Source organism: Seriola dumerili, unplaced genomic scaffold (genome assembly GCF_002260705.1).
Source record: "Seriola dumerili isolate Sdu_G_001 unplaced genomic scaffold, Sdu_1.0 BDQW01000219.1, whole genome shotgun sequence".
Lineage (NCBI taxonomy): Eukaryota > Metazoa > Chordata > Actinopteri > Carangiformes > Carangidae > Seriola > Seriola dumerili.
Window position 1 is genome coordinate 4,405,518 of NW_019174474.1, and position 22,163 is coordinate 4,427,680.

Here is a 22,163-nt window from a genome sequence, read left to right on the forward strand (position 1 = left end):
ATTATAAGAGAAGTTTATTATAAGAGGTGGGGTGGAGGTTATGTTTTGTTCCTGATATCCATAAGAACATTTACAGAGGCCTTCCAGATTCATTCCTGCTATTAGGATAAACAAAAATGATCTGGACTTTGATCAGCTGGAAGCTTCTTGACACTAAGTCAGATTTCTCTCAGTACATTTACGGCAACATTGAGAAAGCAAAACTAAATGCACCAGATCCTGAGCAAAGGCAACAGGCAGCAAGCTCACAGATTAGGGCAATTGCAGACTGACAAACTTTTTTTCCCTTTTATACAGTTGCACAATTCTGATTGTTATTGGGAATGCAGATGGTAGAGGGTCCATCTCCTGAGGGCTATGGTCATTTCTTCTCATCTATGACTTTAAACCGTGATTCATTTATGACTTGCATCAGCTGTTTATGTTAACAATCAATCTGCAGTTATATGATGTAAATAGATAATGTCATTTTGACCTAGTTCATTCACATGACTGCAGCTCCCAAACAGCGAGAACAAGCCGTCTTCTATTTGAATATTTATTAGTTTATGTGGGGACATTACAAAAAGTCAAAGTAATAAAAAACAAACCATTCTGGTCACACTCAGTTTCTTTCAAGGCATCAGTTACAGCAATGAACTAATACTAGGCTTTATAACTGTACAAAGTGAATGGACAAACAAAAAACACCATCACATCACCTTGATGTTGCTTATGAGAACAACTTTAAAAGAGGCAACAGACTCCAGACTTCCTAAGATTCAAAATGAATCAACAGTATCAGATTATTGTCTTCATCACTCGCTCACCAGAAGCTGCCTGCCAGTCAAGCACATTTAACATAACAGAATACAACAGACACAAAAGGCATATGGATTTTAAGTATGCTCTATTTCTTACCAATTTTTATCATGGGGATACTGCAGGTTGAGTCCACTGGGTGGTGACATGCTCCCCGGGCCACTGTGTGGTGTGTGTGCTGTTTTTCATGTAGATACACGCCAACCCAGTCTTTTCTGTGTACGTACTATATTGTGTATATATTTCAACACTCTAGGATGGTTTTGTAGTTTATGTGTCTAAAATCACTCAACAGAGCTTTTGGGTTCCGGTCTATGATTCAGCCAGTGAGGATTAAGAGGTTGCACCAGGAGTTGGGTTGACATTCTGCGTGGCAGCTTGTGGTGCTACCTCTATGATCCGAGGTTTGTCAATGATGCGAGCAGTGCGGTTTCCTTTCTCTACGATCCCGATGATCCACGCTTGGTGGCCCTCTCCATATTTTGGAGATTTGATCTCGGCACAGAAGCGGGCAGCCTGCTCCCGGGGCAGACAGATAAGCAGGCCTCCTGCAAATGAAAGGACATTAGGTCAATTAAAATCATGTTTTTTAATGTGTAGTGTTGCTGATGAGTCCTCAGTTCTCTTACAGTCAAAGCTACATGTTGCCTTTGATACTGATACACATAATGTTGTTGACAGGCTCAGGTGTTTGGTGATAATGGATGGCGCTTGATGAGCAGTGCAGTGGTTGTCATCCTATCTTTCTGACTGATGTTATTCAGTCTCTGTAGGGATTTCTGTCTTTTTGGGCTCCCCTTTCCATTGGTGTCCCTCAGAGCTCATTTCTGGTTTTCCATGCATTTTTCCATATATTGTAGTTTTGTTTTGTTTTTTTGCTTCCTTGCTTCAAATATTTCTTAATTATAGTCTGTTGTTACCATGTTTTAGTTATTCACTTTATCTTGTCCTAGCTACAAAATTGTATTCACATGCCATAACAAATTATCACTGGAAACAACATTTGAAGTAAACTGGCTTCACCTCATGTGGTGCATATAAAATACAGACTCAAATTTCAGATTTTGTTCATCTTCACAATCCATACTATACAGGCAGGACTCTGAGGTTTTCTGTCCAGGGGCTTACAGCCTCCTTGGCAAAAAGACCAAGTGTGACTGAATCTTTGTAGTTATGACTGCCAGAGAGTGAACCAGCATTTTATTAATGTTTTCCTGTGTTGCATATTTTGTAATATTATAAAACACTTTCTGAGGCTCACTCAAAAAAACGGCATGAGGTAGAAAAGTTAGGTACATTAAATAAGAAGGAAATAACCATGAATCCACACACACCTGATGTTTCAGGACAGGTGCCGTGCATGAGACCAAACATGTTCCCACAGGCCTTGGACACTGCAGCCATCTTGGCCAGCACTGGGAGGTTGTGGATGACAAATGACACTTCACTTCGTTGTTGTCGTGCCAATGTCTGAGCATGGCCAAGGATGCCAAAACCTGTGATGTCGGTGGCTGCGTGGGCATTGAAGGTGTGCATGAGACCAGCCGCTACAGGGGAAAACAGAGAGACTTAGAAGGGCGTCTGGAGGATTAATTGTCTTGATCAGGGATATGCACTACTCTGTTTTCATGGCTGAAGATTAGTCAGTGATATGAACAAATACAGATTATTCCGTGTGTGTTAACATTCACAAAGACTGTAACTCACTGTGGGCCAAACATGCAATCTTGAAAGCAAACAAACAACCATTATGATGACAGATATTGCAATTCAAGTATTAATCCTCAAGTTATTTATAAATTAATAATAGGCAACAATAACAACCTGATGTAATAAGGGCAACAAAAACAATTACTAAAACCTATTGTGTACCCACACTTCCAACCTTGAAGAAATATTTTTTGGCTTCTGTGTGACCAGGTCCCAGTTTATATGAGATGACAATCGTGTATTGCGAGCATGAAACTATAGTATGCAACTACTATCTCCCATGAATTTTTTGTATTTTAAAGTAGATTAGTAGTTAATGGTTTTAAGTTAAAATTGAAATTATCAGCAGAGAAGAGACTGAGCAGCAAAGGGTGCAATACAGCCGAGCTGCAGCAGAGGTTGCTGCTGTTCAAAAACTCAATGCTTCTCTGGCAAACAGCTGCCGTAGTTATGCTCAACTTAGCATGGTAATTTAATTGAAAAATAATGACAAGAACCAAAAGTTCAACAACACTGTGCAAGGCAGTTATGGCTCTGAATCAATTATGGGGACACATTCATAATGGTATTACCTGTCCTGTTGAGCCGAGCCATGTTCATCATGGCTTCATGGTAGGCCAGCTCTACATCTTCCTGGGTTACCACCAGCTTGATCTTGTTCCACTTCTCAGGCTGAGATATTGAAAAAAATTAGTAGTCATCCTTAAAAAACAATAACTCTCCAGACATAATTATTCATGATTGAGCAGCAAACTTACAATATCTAGCCACTGGTGTACTGCAACGGCCACTTGCGTTCCAAGTGGCTTGGTCAACACCAACACGTCTCCTGGCACTGCATTGTCTGGCCTAAGAAATGTCCAACATGACATTATCATGATAAGTTTCATTTCAACAAAATTAAACATTATTCTTAAGCAGCAGTGAGTAGCTCAAACAGCAGAAGTAAGGAAATGTGTAACAGAGACTCATTCCTACATGATAAATTCGTTAGGCTGGCAGACTGTTGTAGCAACTCCTCCCATCACCACCCAGGGGTTGAGCACCGTCTGTCCTCCTGTTACAGATGTGCCTGCCTCCTCTGAAGCATCCTTGAATCCCTGGATGATCAGTGGCATGACTTTGTCTCTCTCCTGTAAAAACCCAGTGAAGTCAGAGCAGAAGCAGAGAGTACAGTGGAATATAACTATGACTACACTGATAATTAACACAGTTGGTTCTTGCAGATATTTTGCCAGACACACAAAAGTGAATGCATCAACTAACATGCCTCTTACCTTCTCTGACATTTTGTTGCTGACTCCCAGGAGCATCAACATGTTGTCACACTCTGTCACTCCCATGGCGTACAGGTCACTTAGAACATTGGCACAAGCAATTCTCCCCTAAAAAATAAATACAAAAAATTAAGCACATGAAGGGTTGGGTGTGTAAACTAGGCCTATATCTACAAAGAATAAAAACAGTGACATCCATCCATGTGTCGCATGTAAAGCCCTTAAAAGAGGAGATCCATACCATCATGTAGGGGTCATCCACAATAGGATAGATGTAATCTGTAGTCTGGACCAGAGAAAGGCCTCCATGTCTGAGAGGTATCACACAGGTGTCCATACCTATGCCTTCAAAAATAAAAAAGCTGTCTTTGTGATATTTTGTAAAGATAGTTTTTTGATGTATGTGTGATATAGTACTGTGTCCCCATCCCCTTAACAAAAACAATACAGTCAGATGGCTTCAGGTTGTGCAGAATGTGACTGCTTGGCTTTAATGTAGAATGAAATGATGCCATCCCATGATATTTTAGTGTGTCTAAACTGGTGACCTGTGCAAACTGAGGGGTCAGGTTTTATGTAATACATTTAAAGCAACAAAATGTCTTGTATCCTGCTGTACTTCTTTCTACTGTTCATGCAAGACCCCTGCCTAAATTGGAGTCAACATTGTGAGGTTATCTGGAGCTTGTGTATAATACAGCAGGATCTTACTGTGGGTGAGGATGCATGCTTTCAGAGTCCTAAATGAAGCAACTATGTTTTCAGTGCTGCCATGAAATTGATTTTGAACCACAAATGAGAGTTCTTGTCTGGGGAGTGTCACATAAAGACATTTCTTTAACATACCATATTTCACTCATCTTCAATGATTTTTTTATACCATACATTTTTGAGTTTTTCCTATTGACTAATTAAGCATCATTACTATTAAGCACTTAGTGTATTTGTTATAATAGTGCTATATGAAGAGCATAATTACCTAATCGAGGCATAACTGCCCCCAGGAACTGTTCATCTTCTTGATAGTGGTTCTCCTGTAGGGTTTCTAGCAGCTTCTGTAACACATCTTGCGGCACCTGTGACCAGAGAAAATAACCATTATTTTAACACATTATTTTTTATGCCACATTCTTTATCAGGCAGAATGCTTAATTGATTTGTACAAAGACAATAATGCATCCACAGTAGATTTTGATAAGAGAGCCAACCTTGCAGCCTGTGCCCTTGAGCTCAGCAAAGCGTGTGAGCCTGAAGTTCTTGTCCAGCTCATAGCTTTCGGGGTTAAAGGACTCCCTCACGGACATGTCTGAAGAAACTCTGGGCCCTCACCACTAGGACCACATTAATGACCGGGACAGAAATAATGAAACAGGCGATTAGAAACACACACTGGGTGTCACAGAGGACTGGAGGAAGATTGTGTTACTTTCAGAGACTTTAAATAATAGCATTTTTTTTTTTAAATCCGTTCATTCACCACATTGCAATGTCACCTGTGCACCTGCACAAATGTGCTCTTTTGTGCATCATTTCAAATAAATCATGAATCAAAGAACAAATAAGTTTGAACATCTGTACAGTATGAAGCAGCAGCACTGCAATGAATCCTGTGTTTGTGCAGCTTATAATATTAATATTTTAAGACTGCATCAGACAGCTACTGATTTAACTCTGCTGTCATTTTTGGGGCTGCAACTATATTTATTTTTATTATCAATTTATTTACCAATTTAAGCAATTAATTCCTTACTCTAAAATGTCAGAACACAATGAAAAATGCCAGTTAAAATCAATTTCATAAAAGCCCTTGGTAATACCTTGCAATGTTTCTTGTAATGTCTGTCCAATAGTCCACAATCTAAAGATATTCAGTTTACAATTATATAAAACGGCGAAAAGCAGCAGCAAATCCTCACAACTGAGACACTAGAAAGAGGAAATTATTCAAACAATTAGTCATTCAACAAAATAGTTGCAGATACATTTTCTGTCAGTCCACCTATCCATTGACTAATTGTTGTCATCTTTTTTCCAAGTGACAGAAATAACTACAGAGCTGAATCGACACTGAATAATAGTAAGTAATAATATTTTGTATACAAAACGTTACGTACACCTTCTGAGAGCAACACAACACCAGAACTTACAGCTACAAACGTGAACCGAATTAAATCACCATCTCTCTGGCAAATGATGATCAATTCTAAGTTAGTATTTCTGCAGGTCTACTGTACTGGACTCCATTAGCTTACTCTACATATGTTTGTTCCTGATAAAAAAACAAAAAAACATTGATATTAACTAATTTAAGAATGGAACTTATGTATTTTAATTATCAGGCACAGGGTTTATTGAATTCTGTCTGTTTAGTAAGACAGAAAAAGCTGGTAGGGGTTACTGGAGTGTAAGGTTTACACTAGTAAATTCTTACAAGTAACAAAGCACCACATCTAAGATCTTTCTACAAACTGTGGCACACACACACACACACACACTCACCACTGACAACATAAAACTTCACAATGAGCTGGAGCGAGCTGATCGACTCTCATATTTGTAGTTTCAACAGAAATAACAAACGAATGATCCACAATGACATGCCTGTGGGAAACACTTGGCCACCTGAAAGACAAGCCAATGAAGTTATTGTTTACTTTTAACCCGGTTTGTGGTTTAAAATGCTGTGAGTCACTGAGGGGGCTTCGGTTAGTAAACAGTGGGAGTGTTCAAGAGACAAAATGTTGCCAAGTTCATTCAACCCTGAGGCACTGGCTGACAATATTAGCGCTGCCCAGGGGTAAACTTGTCCATTCAGTGTATTGGACCCTACATTATAAACCACTGGGCTCTCAGCTTTGAGATGTATATGCTGACAGTGACAGCGGCATCTTTCACGTTTGTTTGTTTTGCTTAAAATGCAGTTCTCGTTTCGGTGCTAGCTCTTGCTAGCAAACGCTGATCCATGCATGAGGTGATGAGCATAAGCAGCTCTGAGCAACAAAGAGCAGAGAGCGTCCGGGCCGGCGAGCTGTAATTCATTTAAAAACACACACCGTGCACGCTGCACTACAAATGTGACACACAGTTGTGAAACATAGCGCCAGCTCGTTGCACATGTAAGTTAAAAAGTTGCCGTAGACCGCCGAACAAAAATGTCGGCGGCGGAAAAAATTAACCCTTTCCTGTCCCTCGCCATGCGATGTGTGCAACATCAGACTTAGTATCAATAAAACAATGCTAAACATGCGACTTGTGCAAAGTTTGTAATGATATGGTGCAATAGAAGTGTTTACAACTGCCCTATATGCGATTTTAGGGCCAAAGCGGAGTTATATTCTTGCAACATTTCCCCTTTAATTGCTCTGACCAGTTTATCCTTACCAGCTTCACGTTAGCGGTGGATCCCGACAGAAGAGCGGGGACTGCACCACAATGCACTGCGGCTCGAATCGGGCGTCTTCTGAGAACGCCTGACAAAAAGGGAGGCATATTTGTCTTCTGATCCAGGACTAAACTACAAAAAAATCAAGCTATCACTTATAATTAACTATATTTTGATCAATATATGTATACGGCCCCGCATCATCTTCATAGAAAAATATTTGTGTTGCAACACAAAGAGGAAACTCACGAGATCTCAAAGGGTCCTCTGCCTGCACAGTGGCGGCTTTAACATCCCCTTTAACGAGCTGTGAAGTCTGGCAACAAAATCTCTACAATGGAGTGTACCTTTAATTTACTGTTTTCCCTCCAATTGCTTCCACAGCACCAAAACATTGTCTGGCTCAAAGTGTAGCTACTTTAAAAACGCTGAGGTTTGGAAACTTTCATTTATGAGCTTATCTTTTGATAATAATTATGTTACTATGGCAACTAGTGTTTAATTACACTGCTATGTTACATTAGGATGATACTGTTTATCAATTCTTGGGCCTCTTCAGGCAGAAATTTATCAATATGTCACTTCTATTTGTCTCATTTCTTATGTTGTTAATTAAACTGTCAGGCATATAAACACAACACAAAAACGCAGTTGTGAAGAAACCATATTTAATGATGGAAACAACTATTCATTTTATATGCACTGTGAGCAGAAATGAAAGAAAAATTATGTATTTCCATCAATTCCATCACAATATTCACAACAATATCACTGATATGCATAGCCTAGAGATTCTAATCATGAAAAGAAACATTATTGATAGATTACTGTATTTTTTATTATCATTATTTTTCAGCCAGCCTATCAACCCATTTTTAATTAGAAAAATTGGCCAAAAATACATCAAATGTTTACTTTAATGTTTGGAAAAGAGGCGGATGCGGCACTGCACATTACACCCATTGAAGTACTGGTCACTTAAAAGGCACAATCCACAATGGGAAACTTCCCATAACATGTAATTTGTGCAAAATATATGAATGCTATACTGTTACAGTACTTTGTCTCGTTTTAGGCTTGTGACTCCTCCTAGTAATGACATATTTGAACTAGGCAATTGTGCTTTTAAAGCTGTCGCCTATAATGTAAACTTCTGAACATGAAAATGACCTGACATTGCTTAACCACTGTATAGTTCATTGTCAGCTGTCACAAAATCCCAGATCCAAGTGGTTTCATATATGTCAAATGAAAAGCCTTAAGGATTACAAAAGGCAGAGTGTGTGTGAGAGTTTGAGAGAGAGAGCAAGAGAGAGGATATCATTAAGCAGGCTTCTTCTTCATTTGGTCCTGTTTTGTTCCCTTTACATTCATAACACATAGCAGCAAAGGAAATATCTAAAGTGGCTAAATGCATCAAGTTAGAGAAGTAATGAAGACAATCAACTAATCTGCTCTAAGGCCATGGTGGCAGGTCCTTCAATCAACCAGTCATGTTCATCACTGTCCCTTCCACACTTGCAGGCTTCTTATAGTCGCAGCCTATAAAGTAAGGAAGAAAAGTAATAAAAAAATAATAATAACATCACCAAAAAAGCCTCAATGCATTTTTTGTGAGAACGTAAAGACAACTGTGTTTACACATTTGGTGGCTTTTGTCTCATAGGTCTCATAGCCTTCCTTGAAAGAAAAAAAAAGAGACAGCAGAAAGAGAAATGCTTTTCTGACATCGAGGTTGGAATGGAGAGGTGAAAGAGAGGATATGGTGCATGGTGTGAAGATAATTAGCTGACATTTTGGGAAGCTGCGTGAGAATGTCAAATGTCACAGCGGCAGCGTGACAAAGACATATGAGCCAATAAGCAAGCCAGTTTGTGTGTGTGTGTTGTGACAGCGAGGTGGAGAGAGGTAAAGACATTGTGGGCTCAGAGGGGGGCTGATGGAAAGATGTTGTAAAATGGGAGCACTGATGTGAGGGGAAAGGTGCAGACACAGGAAGACAAAAGTAGACAACTGAATAAATGGGTACAATAGTGTGTGTGTGTGTGTGTGTGTGTGTGTGTGTGTGTGTGTGTGTGTGTGTGTGTGTGTGTGTGTTAGCTGCCCCTGTGTGTGGTTCCTACTTGTAGAAGGTCCATTTAAGGCTTCTTCTGCTTCTGCAGCATCTGAGGAGCCAAATGAACACGAAGATTTACCTGATGCATTCACAGACCTATTCTTTGACTGGTAAACTTTATAACTGACTTAAATTAGTAAACTTATTACTTTATGATAATAATACAGTAACTTTTTTTGACCATGCTCACAAAACACATTGCATAATAAAACAAGATAAATGGATACCAGATAGACTATAAATATACAGTTTAAATTACTGCAAGAAAAGTGTAACAGGCAGACTCTATAGCAGCACAGTACCTCTTTTCAGCCTCCTCCTGGCAAGTTTGATCTGATCTTGAAGGATCTGCACCCAGTCTCGTGGCCCAGGCAACTTCTCTATTCTGTGTTCAGTGCAGTATTTCTCTGTAAACACTGGATACAGTTCACACAACTATATTAATGTTTCCCCAAAATACTGTGTCATGATTGTTCTACCCAGCTACAAAGATACTGACTGAAGTATCTTTCTCTCACCTACCTTTAATAGCACCCACAATATTCTGATCCAAGCCCTTCCTGTTATCATTGAGTCCTCTCTTTCTTTTACCATTTGGTAAGGAGTTGGCCAGGGTAGCATCATCAAAGAAGGCACACACCTAAACATAGTATCTCCATGGTAAAACACTGCTCAGCCTTTATTGAACTTTGCTTATTATTAAGTGAATTGATAGAAATGATCAGGTGATGCAACATGACTGTAATGACTGTTAACCATATTAAAAGCGCCAAAGAATACGCTTTTAAAAATTGTAGCTGCGCACCAGTTTCCGGAACAGCAGGCTCCCAGAGCGTGTATAGTTGACGAGAATGGAGTCTAACTGAGCCCTTGAGATAAATACGTCATAATCCTCAGCGAGACGCACCTCAGACTGAAAAGGAATCAAATAACACACAGTGTGAATTGTGACATATCATGGGGAAGTAGCAAATCAACACATAAGATTAATTCCATTTCTAGATGGAAAAAGAACACAAACTGTTCAACAGAAATCATTACCATGAGTACAAGATAAGTCATAATGTTGCTGCAAAATAAAGCATGAGGATTATGATGCAAAACTCATACTATTACAAAATTGAATGGCATGCTTTTTAGCCATGGAGAACATTGTGTTCTGCTGTCCATGTCATAAAAGCATGCCATCTGACAAAGGCTCCTGATATACACAATGATGTTAATAGATTTTAAATTGCTTAAATAGAGGCCAACATGCTAAAGAGAGAACTTTTTGTAATAGAAACTATTTTCTTATTTCTGTATCTTAATAGGAAATTGGAAGAACATTAACTGCACTTATTTCCATCTGTAATCTCTATGATTTTTAAAATATATGTTAGGCTGAGTTATAATAGAAAAAACATATCAGATTTCTTCACAGTGTAAATACAGTAAATATATACATTTAAATTCCTTATTAGAACCAATTCATTAGACAGAATAAGTTCAAATGTATGAGTTTCTGAAGGAGCGATTGTAATACTGAAATCATAAATTAGCAACAAATAAAGCACAGAAAACACACATGAGCATATGTACATCAATGTACACTATTATGTAGGTTACCTCCAATGACTGTGGTTCCCTTATCTGGTTCAGGAGAGGACTGTGCGTGTTGTTGACAGTTACTGGATTGTTCTGAGGTGGCAGCACAGAGACCTCAGAGGAGACGGGGTGATTTTTGGCTGTAGATGAGTCTTTCTCTTTTTCAGGTACCTCCCTCTTTCCAGATTCCGCAAGTGCCACTATAGGTGGTGATGCCTCCAGAGGGGTAAGAGCAGCCCTTCTAGTGCTAGACACAGTCAGTGGTGCCACTTTATAGATTGGCCTCCTTTTGCGGGGCCTGCGACGAGGAGCAGGTCCTGGACCGAGGCGAGTTTGGCATGGTGAGGCTGTCTGCTCCTGCCTTTCCAAGGATGCTAGAAAAAAGACGTTAGCATATTATATTTTCACTCTCTCTCTTTCTGTCTCTCCCACAGCGTGTGAGTATGTGTGTTCGTCCACTGACCTTTTTGAGTCTGCATCATTCTCCTCATGGCACGTAGCTCCTGCAAAATAGCCTGCAAGGTGCCCTTACAGTTACACATACAGCAGGGGGCTTCTGGCACAGCAGGGGGTACTACATCTGCTGGAAAGTCAGTGGTGCATTGGTTAGTGATGGTTTTCTCAACTACGTATATCTGTACGGGCACAATGTGCTTTCATGCAATATCTCTGACAAAAAAGGATGCACTGTATAATGTAGGTCTGCATATATGTGTTGTGTGTATAAACTTGCCAAAAACACCTCTAAGTGCCTGCCTTACACAAATACCTCAACAACAAAACGCTTGTCTGCTGTTCAGCGCCAGACCTGATGTCTTCTCTATTTTATGAGAATATTTTTTCATGTCCTCTTCACACATACTCGGTTACTGTACCGTTAGCTTCATTCACTTTGATTAAATGCTTTGTGCTGTTGAGGATCCTCAGGGCTTTGGAGCGGGTGCTGTACTGGCCACAGCCTGGACCGTTGGGGATGGGGGTGGATACGGATGAAGGAGAAGGCCCTGGGTCCCCTGCAGAGTTCCAGCTGTTGCTCTGGTGGTCCTCTGATACAAGAGACAAAGGTACAGGCTGATGTACCCATGCCAGGTGCCTCTCCTGGGGCTCCTTTGTTAAGGTGTCTTGCTCTGTTCCCACACGCTGATATACCCTGCTGGTCTTATCACTCAGAAGCCTCATCATGCCTGTGATTTGTCTCTTGATCTCCATGCCCTCATCCCCCAGCCAAACTACTTTGAGAGAGAGGAGTGTTAGTGGAATTAGTGAGCTCTGCTATGTTATATCAGAAATTAATCCTTACAGTCGCACATACCATCAGGCACAGCAGCATCCTTAGGCTCTCCATTGGCATCTTTACAGCTGGAATTCACCATATATGACGGTTCATAATCTGAAGGTAGAACAGCAAGGTTACAAGAAATATTCATATGGCAATAATCAAATAAAAACTTGATCTCATAATAAAATGTATTTGATAGATGATTGCAAGAATGGTGTTTCGGCCTGTTGCATTTTTATGATGAAGCTTCATGTGCTTCATCTGATGGGGACTGTGATGTCAACCGAGGCAGAAAGCCCCCAACCCCCCTCCCATCCCATGCAGAAACCACCACCTGTAGGTGGTATGAAGAAGTAGTGTAGTGAAGAGAGGTGGCCTGGAGCTTACAGCATCAGCTAAAAGTGGACAATGTTGCATGTTCAGAATGCGCAACAAATTTTCCTAATTAGAACTGTTTACTGACTTAATTCATTCTTTAAAATCTAATCAGAATGAGCTATGTGGAGACAGATGTCCAGGGAGGATTTTTACGTGTAAGACTTGAATCGTTAGAGTTAGCTGTTGGTTGAAATCGAGGCACAGACTATGGGCATTGTCGTGGCCATCGCTTTTGTTTACAGAGTCGTCTCTGCTGGCACACAGCGCCAGACAAACACCCAGACACGGACGCGCGTCTTGCAAGGTCTTGCATTCATTCAGCAGCCTACCTTCATCCGTGACCAGTTTAAAGCTCTGTGACTTCCTTCTCCTCTTCCTTTCCCCAAACTCCATCTTCAGGAGGATTATTCACTGAGCCGTGTGGTCGGAAATCGCTCTTCAGAAAGACGAAATCAGTGACAAGGATACACTCAGCAGAATCAGTGTCCGTCTGCCTTATTAATCAGTTAAATTTCTCCTCAGGCTGCGCTACAGATCCTGTCAGCGGCAGATTTCCACCGAGTTATGGTTAAATTGACCTGATAAATGCTATTGTATCATCTGTTCCCGTTCCCAACATGATGCTGGTTCTTCCATTGCGCCATGTAAATAAATTAATGACTTTAATATTAAAAATCGTCACATATCCCTTTGCGCCACCTGATGGTAACGTTCTCATCTAAAAGGTCGAGTCAGACATTTGCCACTGTAGTGTCCAGACAATGGACTGGCATCTGAACATAAGCACTATTGAGAGCAGACTGAGAACATAAACTTTTTTTTCTAGATTCTGAAATTATCACATGAATACTGTTAGTGTTGTTAAAAGCGACTCATTTTATAGATTAAAAATAATTAAATGACCAAATTTACACATTTATCAAAAGGGAGAGGCAGATGACTGCTTGTCCAGCTGTGTTCATGTTACATTTGTAAGAACAAAATAGGCAGGCAGGATTCAGACAGGATAAATCCACTTCCTCGAAGCATGTAGTGAATATCCAGATCTATCTAACGTGTAGCCTATATCTATATGACCTCGATCCAGGCAACTGTAAAAAGTCACTTAAGTGTCACTGGCAGAAAATAGGAGATAGTACTGAGTCACAATAAGGGCTGGCTTTAAGTTGGTGTCATGTTTTCTCTCCCATCAATTCATTCATTTTCCACTCAAAATGATTTCAAAAAGTTCACATTTAAACCCTGTTCTTGGAATAAGAGAATTCCCATCACATATTCTCCATGATCACCTGTTAAAAGCTAAAACCTGCCAGCTTGCAGATGGGGCTGCGACATGAAGAAGGGAAGTTGTTCAGTGGACTATAGTAATAAGACTATAAAACAGTTACATAGTCAGTAAGTGAAACACGAGAAGTGGGTTGTTAGATAAATGCTGTGGCATGAAAAGAAGTGGAACATTGATCTGAAGCAAAACTTAGCAACATGAAAAATACAGAAAAGACAGAACACACATACATGCACAAAAATGCTGAGCAGTGGCACACTCAGGTCATCTGATGGGAGGGTGTGAAAAAATATAAAAGGCACCTGATCAATTCAGTGAGCCCCCATCAGCAGAGAATAACAATGCATGTTTGGTAAAAAAAAAAAAAAAAAAAAAAAAAAGGCTGCATCCCTAATTAATATTCAGTCTCTGTAATAAAATACAGGGAATGGTTAACATTTTAAATCTGTAGACCTATTTACATCTGTGGTAAAAACATGGAACTGCTGTTTTGAGCAGTCTTGTCAGGAAAGTGAGAAGCAAGATTATTGAAATCAAAGACACAGAAATGTGTAACTTTGGAAAAACTCTCTCTCAAATTGAATCGAAGGCAACTGGACTTGTATTTGTCTGTGGAAGACGTTTCGCCTCTTATCCAAGCGGCTTCATCAGTTCATCATGTATTGGTCTCTCTAGTCCGCACTAGTCTGACAATTATCCACTTAGCCAAACATAAAATTAGTGGGAGTTTAAGATTGCCCATTTTGCTGTTCAGTACCCTAGCCATCACAGGTTCATTGTTAATTTCCATTGCAATACTTATACCACCCAAAGAAGAATTGTTTTTTGATTATCCCCAAAGATGAGTGCTTAGACTTGAAATAATAGGTCAACGTTTAGAGTCAGCAAGTTACCATTTATTTACATTACACATTACAAACATTATATTTCTTTTACTTTGAAACACAATCCATAAAACAAAAGAAATCACTGAGGACTCTTATACTGAAATCCATTGATTGGGTAACTTCCGGTTATAGCGTTTAGGTAGTAGCATCGTTGCAACCGTGTGCATAAGTGAGTAATTGTTGAAATAAACGAATAACGACAAAAATTACAGTCGTGAAATGGATATACTTAAAGCAGAAATCGCAAGGAAGAGGAAACTCATCGAGGAGAAACAGCTTGTTGACGTGAGTTGCTGATTAAGTTGCTTGTTTTTGTTAGCTTGGTAGCCCGATTGCTAATATTGACTAGCACTAACTTAGTTCAGACAACGTTGTCTTTCCAAAATCATCGATGTTTTTATCAACACGCTTTAACAAATGTGTGGGTACAGCGCTGAAACTCACAGATATTACAAGATGTAGTTAACGTTAGTGTGTTAAAGATAGACGTGTAGCTCACGTATTGTTTAAGCAAATAGTTAATTGGCAAATAAATACGTAATTTAGCATTAACTTCAACGCATTATCATCATTGTTGTGTGATAACCTTTAATGGTTAGCTGTGTCTGTCCTCCGTTTCAGGAGCACTGGGATTAAAACTACAAAAAATATATGCCATACAAATGTCCATTCAGTAAATTAATGTTATTGATAACATAATCAGTGTGATAGAAAGGTGATCCCTGCAGTGTTTCAATGTTCTTCGGTAATGATACAATGTTATAGAAAACGTCAGTTTTACTCGTGTTTTAAATTTACCATGTCACTCTTTTGATCACCTTTTTCATTACATTTGACTCTTAAATGTAACTACATATCATGGTACCTTGTAGACTTCCTTAATAGCTCTCACTTCAGTTCATGACACCTCCAAATCATGACCACGTTCAATGAAAGTTGAACTTAAAACTGTGAATTTTGAGATATTGCTTTGCCGAAAAGAGTGTGTTTTGTTGTCGCATTTAGTTCAGCACAGAGAAAAAATAACAGTCAATTACTAGCCATTTGTATTAAAGCTGTATTTACAATGTCATTCTAGAAGGAAGGAAACAATTGCTGTCATGCTGCTCCAGGCTTAACCACTTGTGTGATCTTTTCATTGAACTGTACATTGAGATTGATTTGAAGAGTAAATCTAGCTAATTATCTTTCTTTTTCCCAGGACTCGAAAAAATTCTTCAAAAGGGCTGATCTTGCACGGAAGGAACAAGAAGATTACTTCAGAAGATGTGGATATAAGGTTGATGCCAAGTCTCCCGTTATCTCACAAAGACACATCTAAATCACTTCACTGCCTATCTTCAATTCAGTTTTACTTCATATTTAGTATGACAACGTAATACTGTAATAAAACTTTTTGCCAGGAAACAAAATAAGGTCAGGCATTAATGCTCAGGTGTTCATTAGTGTATGTGTCTGTGTTTACTGTGCTGTTTTTCCCCAACCTGCCTCTGCTGCCTGCATCTGTAGGTTCAGAGAGAGACTCCTGAGAGCCAGGTATGGGATTGCAGAGTGAAAGTAGCTGACAGGATGCATGATAAAAGGATAAAACACAATGTGTCCCAAAAGCTTCCACTTCCTTGGCATCCTTTTTGAAAGTTCACTCACTAAAGCCAGTGAGGATAAAAGCAGAAATAACATGGTGGAGACAACTTTATTTGTGAGTGCAGGTTGTTAGAAATAACCCCCTGGATGTTTTGTGAACGCTGCTGAGATGCTGACATACACTCATCTCAGTCAGACAACTTAGTCAGTCTGTAAACATATACTAATTTGATATCAGGATATCAAATATATACAGAAATGGAAATTTTCACTCGGTCTCTGCTTACTGTGCTTGATAGAATTGGTCTGCAGTAGGTAATATTGAAAATGAATTTCATTCATCAAATTACATTATATGAATTTACTGAACCACCTCATGCATCCAATACTCCACCATTGTTGATATTTATGCTTTTTCTGTTTGTTTTATATGTGCAACAACCAATATGACAACTAGTCTATTTGCTGACTGGTCATGTGTTACAACGTATTTGTAAACTCAGCAACAGTCACTTTTCAGAGAGTAAGGGAACAAGGAAAGGAAGCCACAAAGTAAAAGTGGGACACAGCACCAGTGTGGATTTCAGCATGGAAACTGGACTGAAATTTAAAAAAAAAAAAAAAAAAAAATTCTTTTGTCAAGCTGCACCTCTTATTTTGCACATAATCTGTGACAGCAGCTTTAATATTTAGACTGACTATGAGTTTTCCCTGGTTTTGTGTCACTAGTTTGCATTGCCTTGTAACAGCTGCTATATGGAAAACTTTATTTCCCTTTCTACTTTGTGCAAGACTTAAAATGTCAAATTTATTCAGCTCTGCTCTTTGCACACATGCAGTATACATTGTCTATTTGAGCCAGGGCCATTGTTTGTTTTTATCGTCTGTCTCTGTTTGATCTTTTAGATTGTGCTGTTTAAACCACAATCTAAGAGTGCCAGGATGCATGTGCCTATGAAAGCATGATCTGGTAGCATATTTTGAGTTTCTTTGTTGAAAAAAAAAAAGAATAATTTTTGCCTGTGTTTAGGTTTTAGGTGGTGCAGCCAGAACTAAATGAAAGTTTTGAGATTAATGTAATATTCAATATGTTTGCTTTTACTGCAAAGTTATTTACTGACTTCTACTACAAGTCACTGAATAACTTAAGTAAGATGGGAATGTAAATCAATGTACAATACATCATAATGATACACCTTCTCTTCAATCCTGAGGTATCATCTAATAAGGACATTACAAATGCTTTTCATACATATCCCATTTGTATTAGTTTCATTTGCATTTAGCCAAAAACACTTTTGATCTTTTAATATTATCAAATTCTGCACCTTCATATTACCCCCACATCCTTCCAATAACTTAGTCTATCTCACTTTCTTCCTTGTTGCCCTGAAGATTGATAAGAAGGAGGAAGATGAGCCATCCACCTCAGCTAATCCAGTGTTAGAACTGGAACTAACAGAAGAGAAACTGCCAATGACACTGTCTCGACAGGAGGTGAGTGAATATGTCATAATAACACTTATAATAAACACATAATCCATTTTTTTCTATTTCCATATTACGTATGTGTCTTTTGCTGTGTTTATGTAGGTAATTCGACGGCTTAGAGAACGAGGGGAACCAATCCGATTGTTTGGAGAGTCTGACTATGATGCCTTCCAGAGACTCAGGAAGATTGAGATTCTGACGCCAGAAGTAAACAAGGTAGGACTGAGACCGTCTGTGAGTGGAAACCAGTATCCAGATCCAGACAGAAATTCACACTGAAGTCTCTACTTTGGAAAATTGCATATCTCTACCATTCTCACCTTCCTTCAAAGAGGCCTTTGACACATGTACTTTCAGCATTACCTTTCTTTAAGCTGTCACCATCAAAAGCAGATCTGTATTATTTGGTTCAACAAAACTGTTGACAAGTTCTGTTAAGTAGTGAAGCTGAGTTTTATTTTATCCCCACAGTTATTCACATGGTCTTGAGTGAGAAGAGGTGGAATTGATAGGGCTGCTATTCTGTCATGTGATTTTTTAAAAATGGTTTTATTGTCCTAAATTTTGGGCACAGCATGCTGATTGACATTACATTTTTGTTCCTAATATTTGCTGCTACCTCTGTATCTAGGGCTTAAGGAACGATCTGAAAGCTGCCATGGACAAGATCGACCAGCAGTACCTGAATGAAATTGTTGGAGGAACAGAGCCAGGAGAATTGGACACGCAGCATGACCTGAAAGTACATGAAGAAAACACCACTATAGAAGAACTGGAGGTACATTGCACTGTGCACTGTGTCAGGAAAGAGAATTGAGTCCCCAACTGTTCAATAGTTCTGTTTCAGTCATGTCAAGCTATGAACAATTTGTTTGATTTTTGTCTCTAATATTGAAACTTCCCCCTAGGCTCTTGGTAAAACCCTGGGCACAGGAGATGATGATGGAGACCAGGATGTTATTGACAAGTTTTTGAGGGTAAGACAAGAAAATCATGCTCAATCTTTAATCTAGAGGGAGCTGTTGGATAAGAAATGTTTACATCACTACTGTGGCTGCTTTTCATGTTGTTGTTCTCTTCTGTTGATATCTGTTCTTGTTAAATAAAATACATTTTAATGCAACAAATCAAGACCAAATAATGATAATCTGTGTAGTATCTGTCACTGTTTAAATGCTTGGTAATATTCTCTTAATAGCTATGTTTCCTGTTGTATTCTAGTTTCTTCTTGGTGTTTGGGCCAAGGATCTGAACAGCAGAGAGGACCACGTGAAGCGCAGTGTCCAGGGCAAGCTGGCCAGTGCAACACACTCACAGACAGAGTCTTACCTCAAACCCCTCTTCAGGAAGCTCAGGAAGAAGGTAATATTTGTGGAGAGTAAAACAAGCTGTAAGATGTGATTTTTGTGGTGTGAATGTTTCATTTCTAATAGTTTAAATTGCTTTATTATCTCTTTCAGAGCTTACCGGCTGACATCAAAGAGTCAATCACAGACATCATTAAATTCATGTTGGAGAGAGAATATGTCAAGGTTTGTCAAGATCCAAAAACAGTGTTTTTGATCTATGCAGTCCCTTTATTATTACAAATCTACTGCTACATGTTTTAACAAATTTGTATCCCTTTTATAGGCAAATGATGCCTATCTGCAGATGGCTATTGGAAATGCTCCTTGGCCTATCGGTGTGACCATGGTGGGTATCCATGCCCGTACTGGGCGAGAAAAGATTTTCTCCAAACATGTGGCCCACGTTCTCAACGATGAGACGCAAAGAAAATACATTCAGGTAAGAACCTGAAATTATTCACTACAAATGATGGGATTTGTTTTCAGCACAGTGACTCTGAACAATCTAACAGCCATTGCAAGATCCTGGCACTGACATATAATTATGATCAGTGGACATCATATACACACGTCTCACAGTTACATGTTTACACTGTGCATGGAAAAGTAATAGAATTACAAAATATTGCTGAATGCCCCATGCTCAGTGCCAAAGCATCAGATCATTTTTACGCCTCCATGCCAGCGACAGCCGTGGCCAGAGACATTATCATTATTATGAGCATGATATCTCAGGAACGCCTTGAGGGAATTTCTACAGATTTTTCAAAAATGTTCACTTGAACTCAAAGTTGAAGTGAACAGATTTTGGTGGTCAAAGGTCAATGTCATTGTGACCTCACAAAACTTGTTTCTGGCCATAACTCAAGGAACTGATGCGCTGTTAATGACAAAAAACACTTAATACCTTTTATTAAATTCCTTCAAAGTCTCATCTACATATATTATATAAGTGTAGACAGACATAGATGTAAATTAAGACTTGCCTGACTGGCAGGTGCATACAACTGCAAGGCAGTAATTCCAGTTTTCTCATAATTTAAATTTAGGAAATGCCATATTCAGGCTACTGTGAATTTTGCATGACAAATATTAATACGTTCTTACTTAAGTAATATGCGCTATTTTTATAACCTCTTTTGCTTTTCGTGGAAGCGTTCCATTTGGCTCTCATATTGGCTCTTACTGTAACAAAATTGTATGACTGAGATTAATTGAGGACAATTCCTATGGTGAACCCTAGTCACAGTACGGGACGAAATTCTACTTCATCACCATACCTGCATAAATTAGCGTTTGTCGTGTGTTAATGTGTTTTAAACAAACTGCTCAGGTTTATGGACAAGGCCAGGGTGGAGGTTAGTGGATGGTCATATACATATAGTGCACATCAGTGTATCTCGTGAAACACTGTAATCATGACATATACAGATTAGCAAATGTTCATATGTCTAAAGAAGGTCTATTCCCCATGTTTGTGAACGTTTCCATCTCTGCCAACAACAATTTAGCAACATTTGATGAATTGGCTTAACAATTACATCATCCTATCCCTGTCTGTAAAATGAATTCTAGTGGACTACAATTGGTATATAGGTGACCATATTTTACACTTTTCAATGACAGCTGCATTTTTTTGCCTTGTTTTTTATTTTTCTTACTACAGGGACTGAAGAGGCTAATGACTATCTGCCAGAAACACTTCACGACTGATCCATCAAAGTGTGTGGAGTACAATGCTCTTTAACTTAAAATTTCACTGTAATCTATGCCATGGCTGTCAGGTCCATCGTATCACTATCCAAAATGGGAATTTTTCAAAGCAGCTCAGTCATGGGTTCTGGCATGACTGAGGTGGTGTTGTGGCAGACATGTCTCCAAACATTGTATACCAGAGGCCTTCAAGTACACATACATTTCACAGGAAAAATGCATAATTTAAATAGAATTGGGGTAAGTCTGAATTTTGCAAACTTATAAGTCAAATAAAAATATCTCAGATTTAGCTGGAGAACGCTTAACAGCCCTTGATTCTCATTAGACTTGTCTTTGTGAACTACTGGGACAGCTGATGCACCTGTCATGCCATTAATAGTCACCAGTCTCAGTCCTTCTGAGAACATTTATGTTTATGGATGCTCAGAGGAGGCAAAACCATTTCTGCAGGAATATTAAAAAGCAAAAGGGTTAAACTTTATTTACTGCTCTTGGTCTAGGCTGTAAAATGATATTCCTTTTAATATTGGCTTACATGCGTTTTTCAAAGAAATATTTTTGATGATGTGGCAAGCAAAGTGTCATTTGTGAAGCAAGATCCAGTAGTGTAAGTTTTATTACACCCGAGATGTTAGCGCTCTTTACACTATTGGCATGCCATAACCACTGCAAAGTCAGTTTTATGTGTATGTTTGAGTTGTCATGTTTTCAGCAGATAATGAAACCAATCAGTGTGTCTCTGTACAGTGAGAAAATAAAGTGTTGTTTTATTAAACCAACAACAATCCTGATGATTGTTAATTTTTATGCAGACTGAAGAGTTAATTTTCCCTTTCAAGATAAATTTTATTCCATAATTGTAAAGATTTGCTCTCTTAGCAGCTGGACTGCTGAATGGAACTATTTTTAGCCACCATAGTGTTTTTTTCCCCCCCCTGAATATGTGTCTGTTGTGAATGTGTTCTTATAAAGGACTCTCCTCAGCAAATGTGCCATGACATGCTTCAGTAAAATTTTTGATTGCCCACTGTGTGACTTAAGAATTCATTAAGAACGTACTAGTCAGATGAAAATAACCAATTAAGGAATCATTGTGCTATTATGTGCTCTACTGGATGGCAATTCAGAAAAACAACTAGATTTGCAACAACTCATTGCTAATGGAAACCTTTCAGTAGTTTGCTAAGATGGTAACATCCAGCATCACACACTGACCTTACTACTCTGAGTAACCATGGTGATCTAATCTGTTCCTTGTGGTTATAGTGTGTTCTCGGCTGCCTGAACCTACGTCACCACAGTTTCAGTCTGCCAGCTCTGA

At 39.0% G+C, this 22,163-nt stretch overlaps 3 protein-coding genes across 6 annotated transcripts; 1 reads left to right on the forward strand and 2 right to left on the reverse strand.

The window, feature by feature from the left end:
• Positions 1 to 35: 35 nt before the first annotated feature.
• Positions 36 to 7,211, reverse strand: sephs1 (selenophosphate synthetase 1). 3 transcript variants are annotated; one of them, XM_022754609.1, is made up of 11 exons: positions 6,288 to 6,439; positions 5,606 to 5,714; positions 4,997 to 5,119; positions 4,768 to 4,864; positions 4,030 to 4,133; positions 3,789 to 3,896; positions 3,490 to 3,644; positions 3,270 to 3,360; positions 3,084 to 3,183; positions 2,136 to 2,348; positions 36 to 1,349 (listed from the first exon to the last, which is right to left on the reverse strand). In XM_022754609.1, exons 3-11 carry the CDS (start codon positions 5,090 to 5,092, stop codon positions 1,135 to 1,137), a joined length of 1,179 nt encoding a protein of 392 aa, XP_022610330.1. In that variant the 5' UTR covers positions 5,093 to 5,119; positions 5,606 to 5,714; positions 6,288 to 6,439; the 3' UTR covers positions 36 to 1,134. The 3 variants fall into 3 exon arrangements, with proteins under 3 accessions (XP_022610330.1, XP_022610329.1, XP_022610331.1); XM_022754608.1 differs by lacking the exons at positions 5,606 to 5,714; positions 6,288 to 6,439 and adding an exon at positions 7,170 to 7,211; XM_022754610.1 differs by lacking the exon at positions 5,606 to 5,714.
• A 1,420-nt stretch (positions 7,212 to 8,631) lies between these two features.
• On the reverse strand, positions 8,632 to 12,094 carry bend7 (BEN domain containing 7). Its single transcript, XM_022754634.1, has 8 exons — positions 11,744 to 12,094; positions 11,333 to 11,508; positions 11,045 to 11,234; positions 10,092 to 10,199; positions 9,809 to 9,926; positions 9,589 to 9,702; positions 9,294 to 9,335; positions 8,632 to 8,712 (listed from the first exon to the last, which is right to left on the reverse strand). The coding sequence occupies exons 1-8, from the start codon at positions 12,080 to 12,082 to the stop codon at positions 8,654 to 8,656; spliced, it is 1,146 nt and encodes a 381-aa protein (XP_022610355.1). The 5' UTR covers positions 12,083 to 12,094; the 3' UTR covers positions 8,632 to 8,653.
• Positions 12,095 to 14,829: 2,735 nt separating this feature from the next.
• On the forward strand, positions 14,830 to 21,633 carry prpf18 (pre-mRNA processing factor 18). Of its 2 annotated transcripts, XM_022754375.1 has the most exons (11): positions 14,830 to 14,987; positions 15,904 to 15,981; positions 16,212 to 16,238; positions 17,682 to 17,783; positions 17,880 to 17,993; positions 18,409 to 18,555; positions 18,686 to 18,754; positions 18,999 to 19,139; positions 19,238 to 19,309; positions 19,410 to 19,565; positions 20,793 to 21,633. In XM_022754375.1, exons 1-11 carry the CDS (start codon positions 14,922 to 14,924, stop codon positions 20,871 to 20,873), a joined length of 1,053 nt encoding a protein of 350 aa, XP_022610096.1. In that variant the 5' UTR covers positions 14,830 to 14,921; the 3' UTR covers positions 20,874 to 21,633. The 2 variants fall into 2 exon arrangements, with proteins under 2 accessions (XP_022610096.1, XP_022610097.1); XM_022754376.1 differs by lacking the exon at positions 16,212 to 16,238.
• The last annotated feature ends 530 nt before the right edge of the window (positions 21,634 to 22,163 follow it).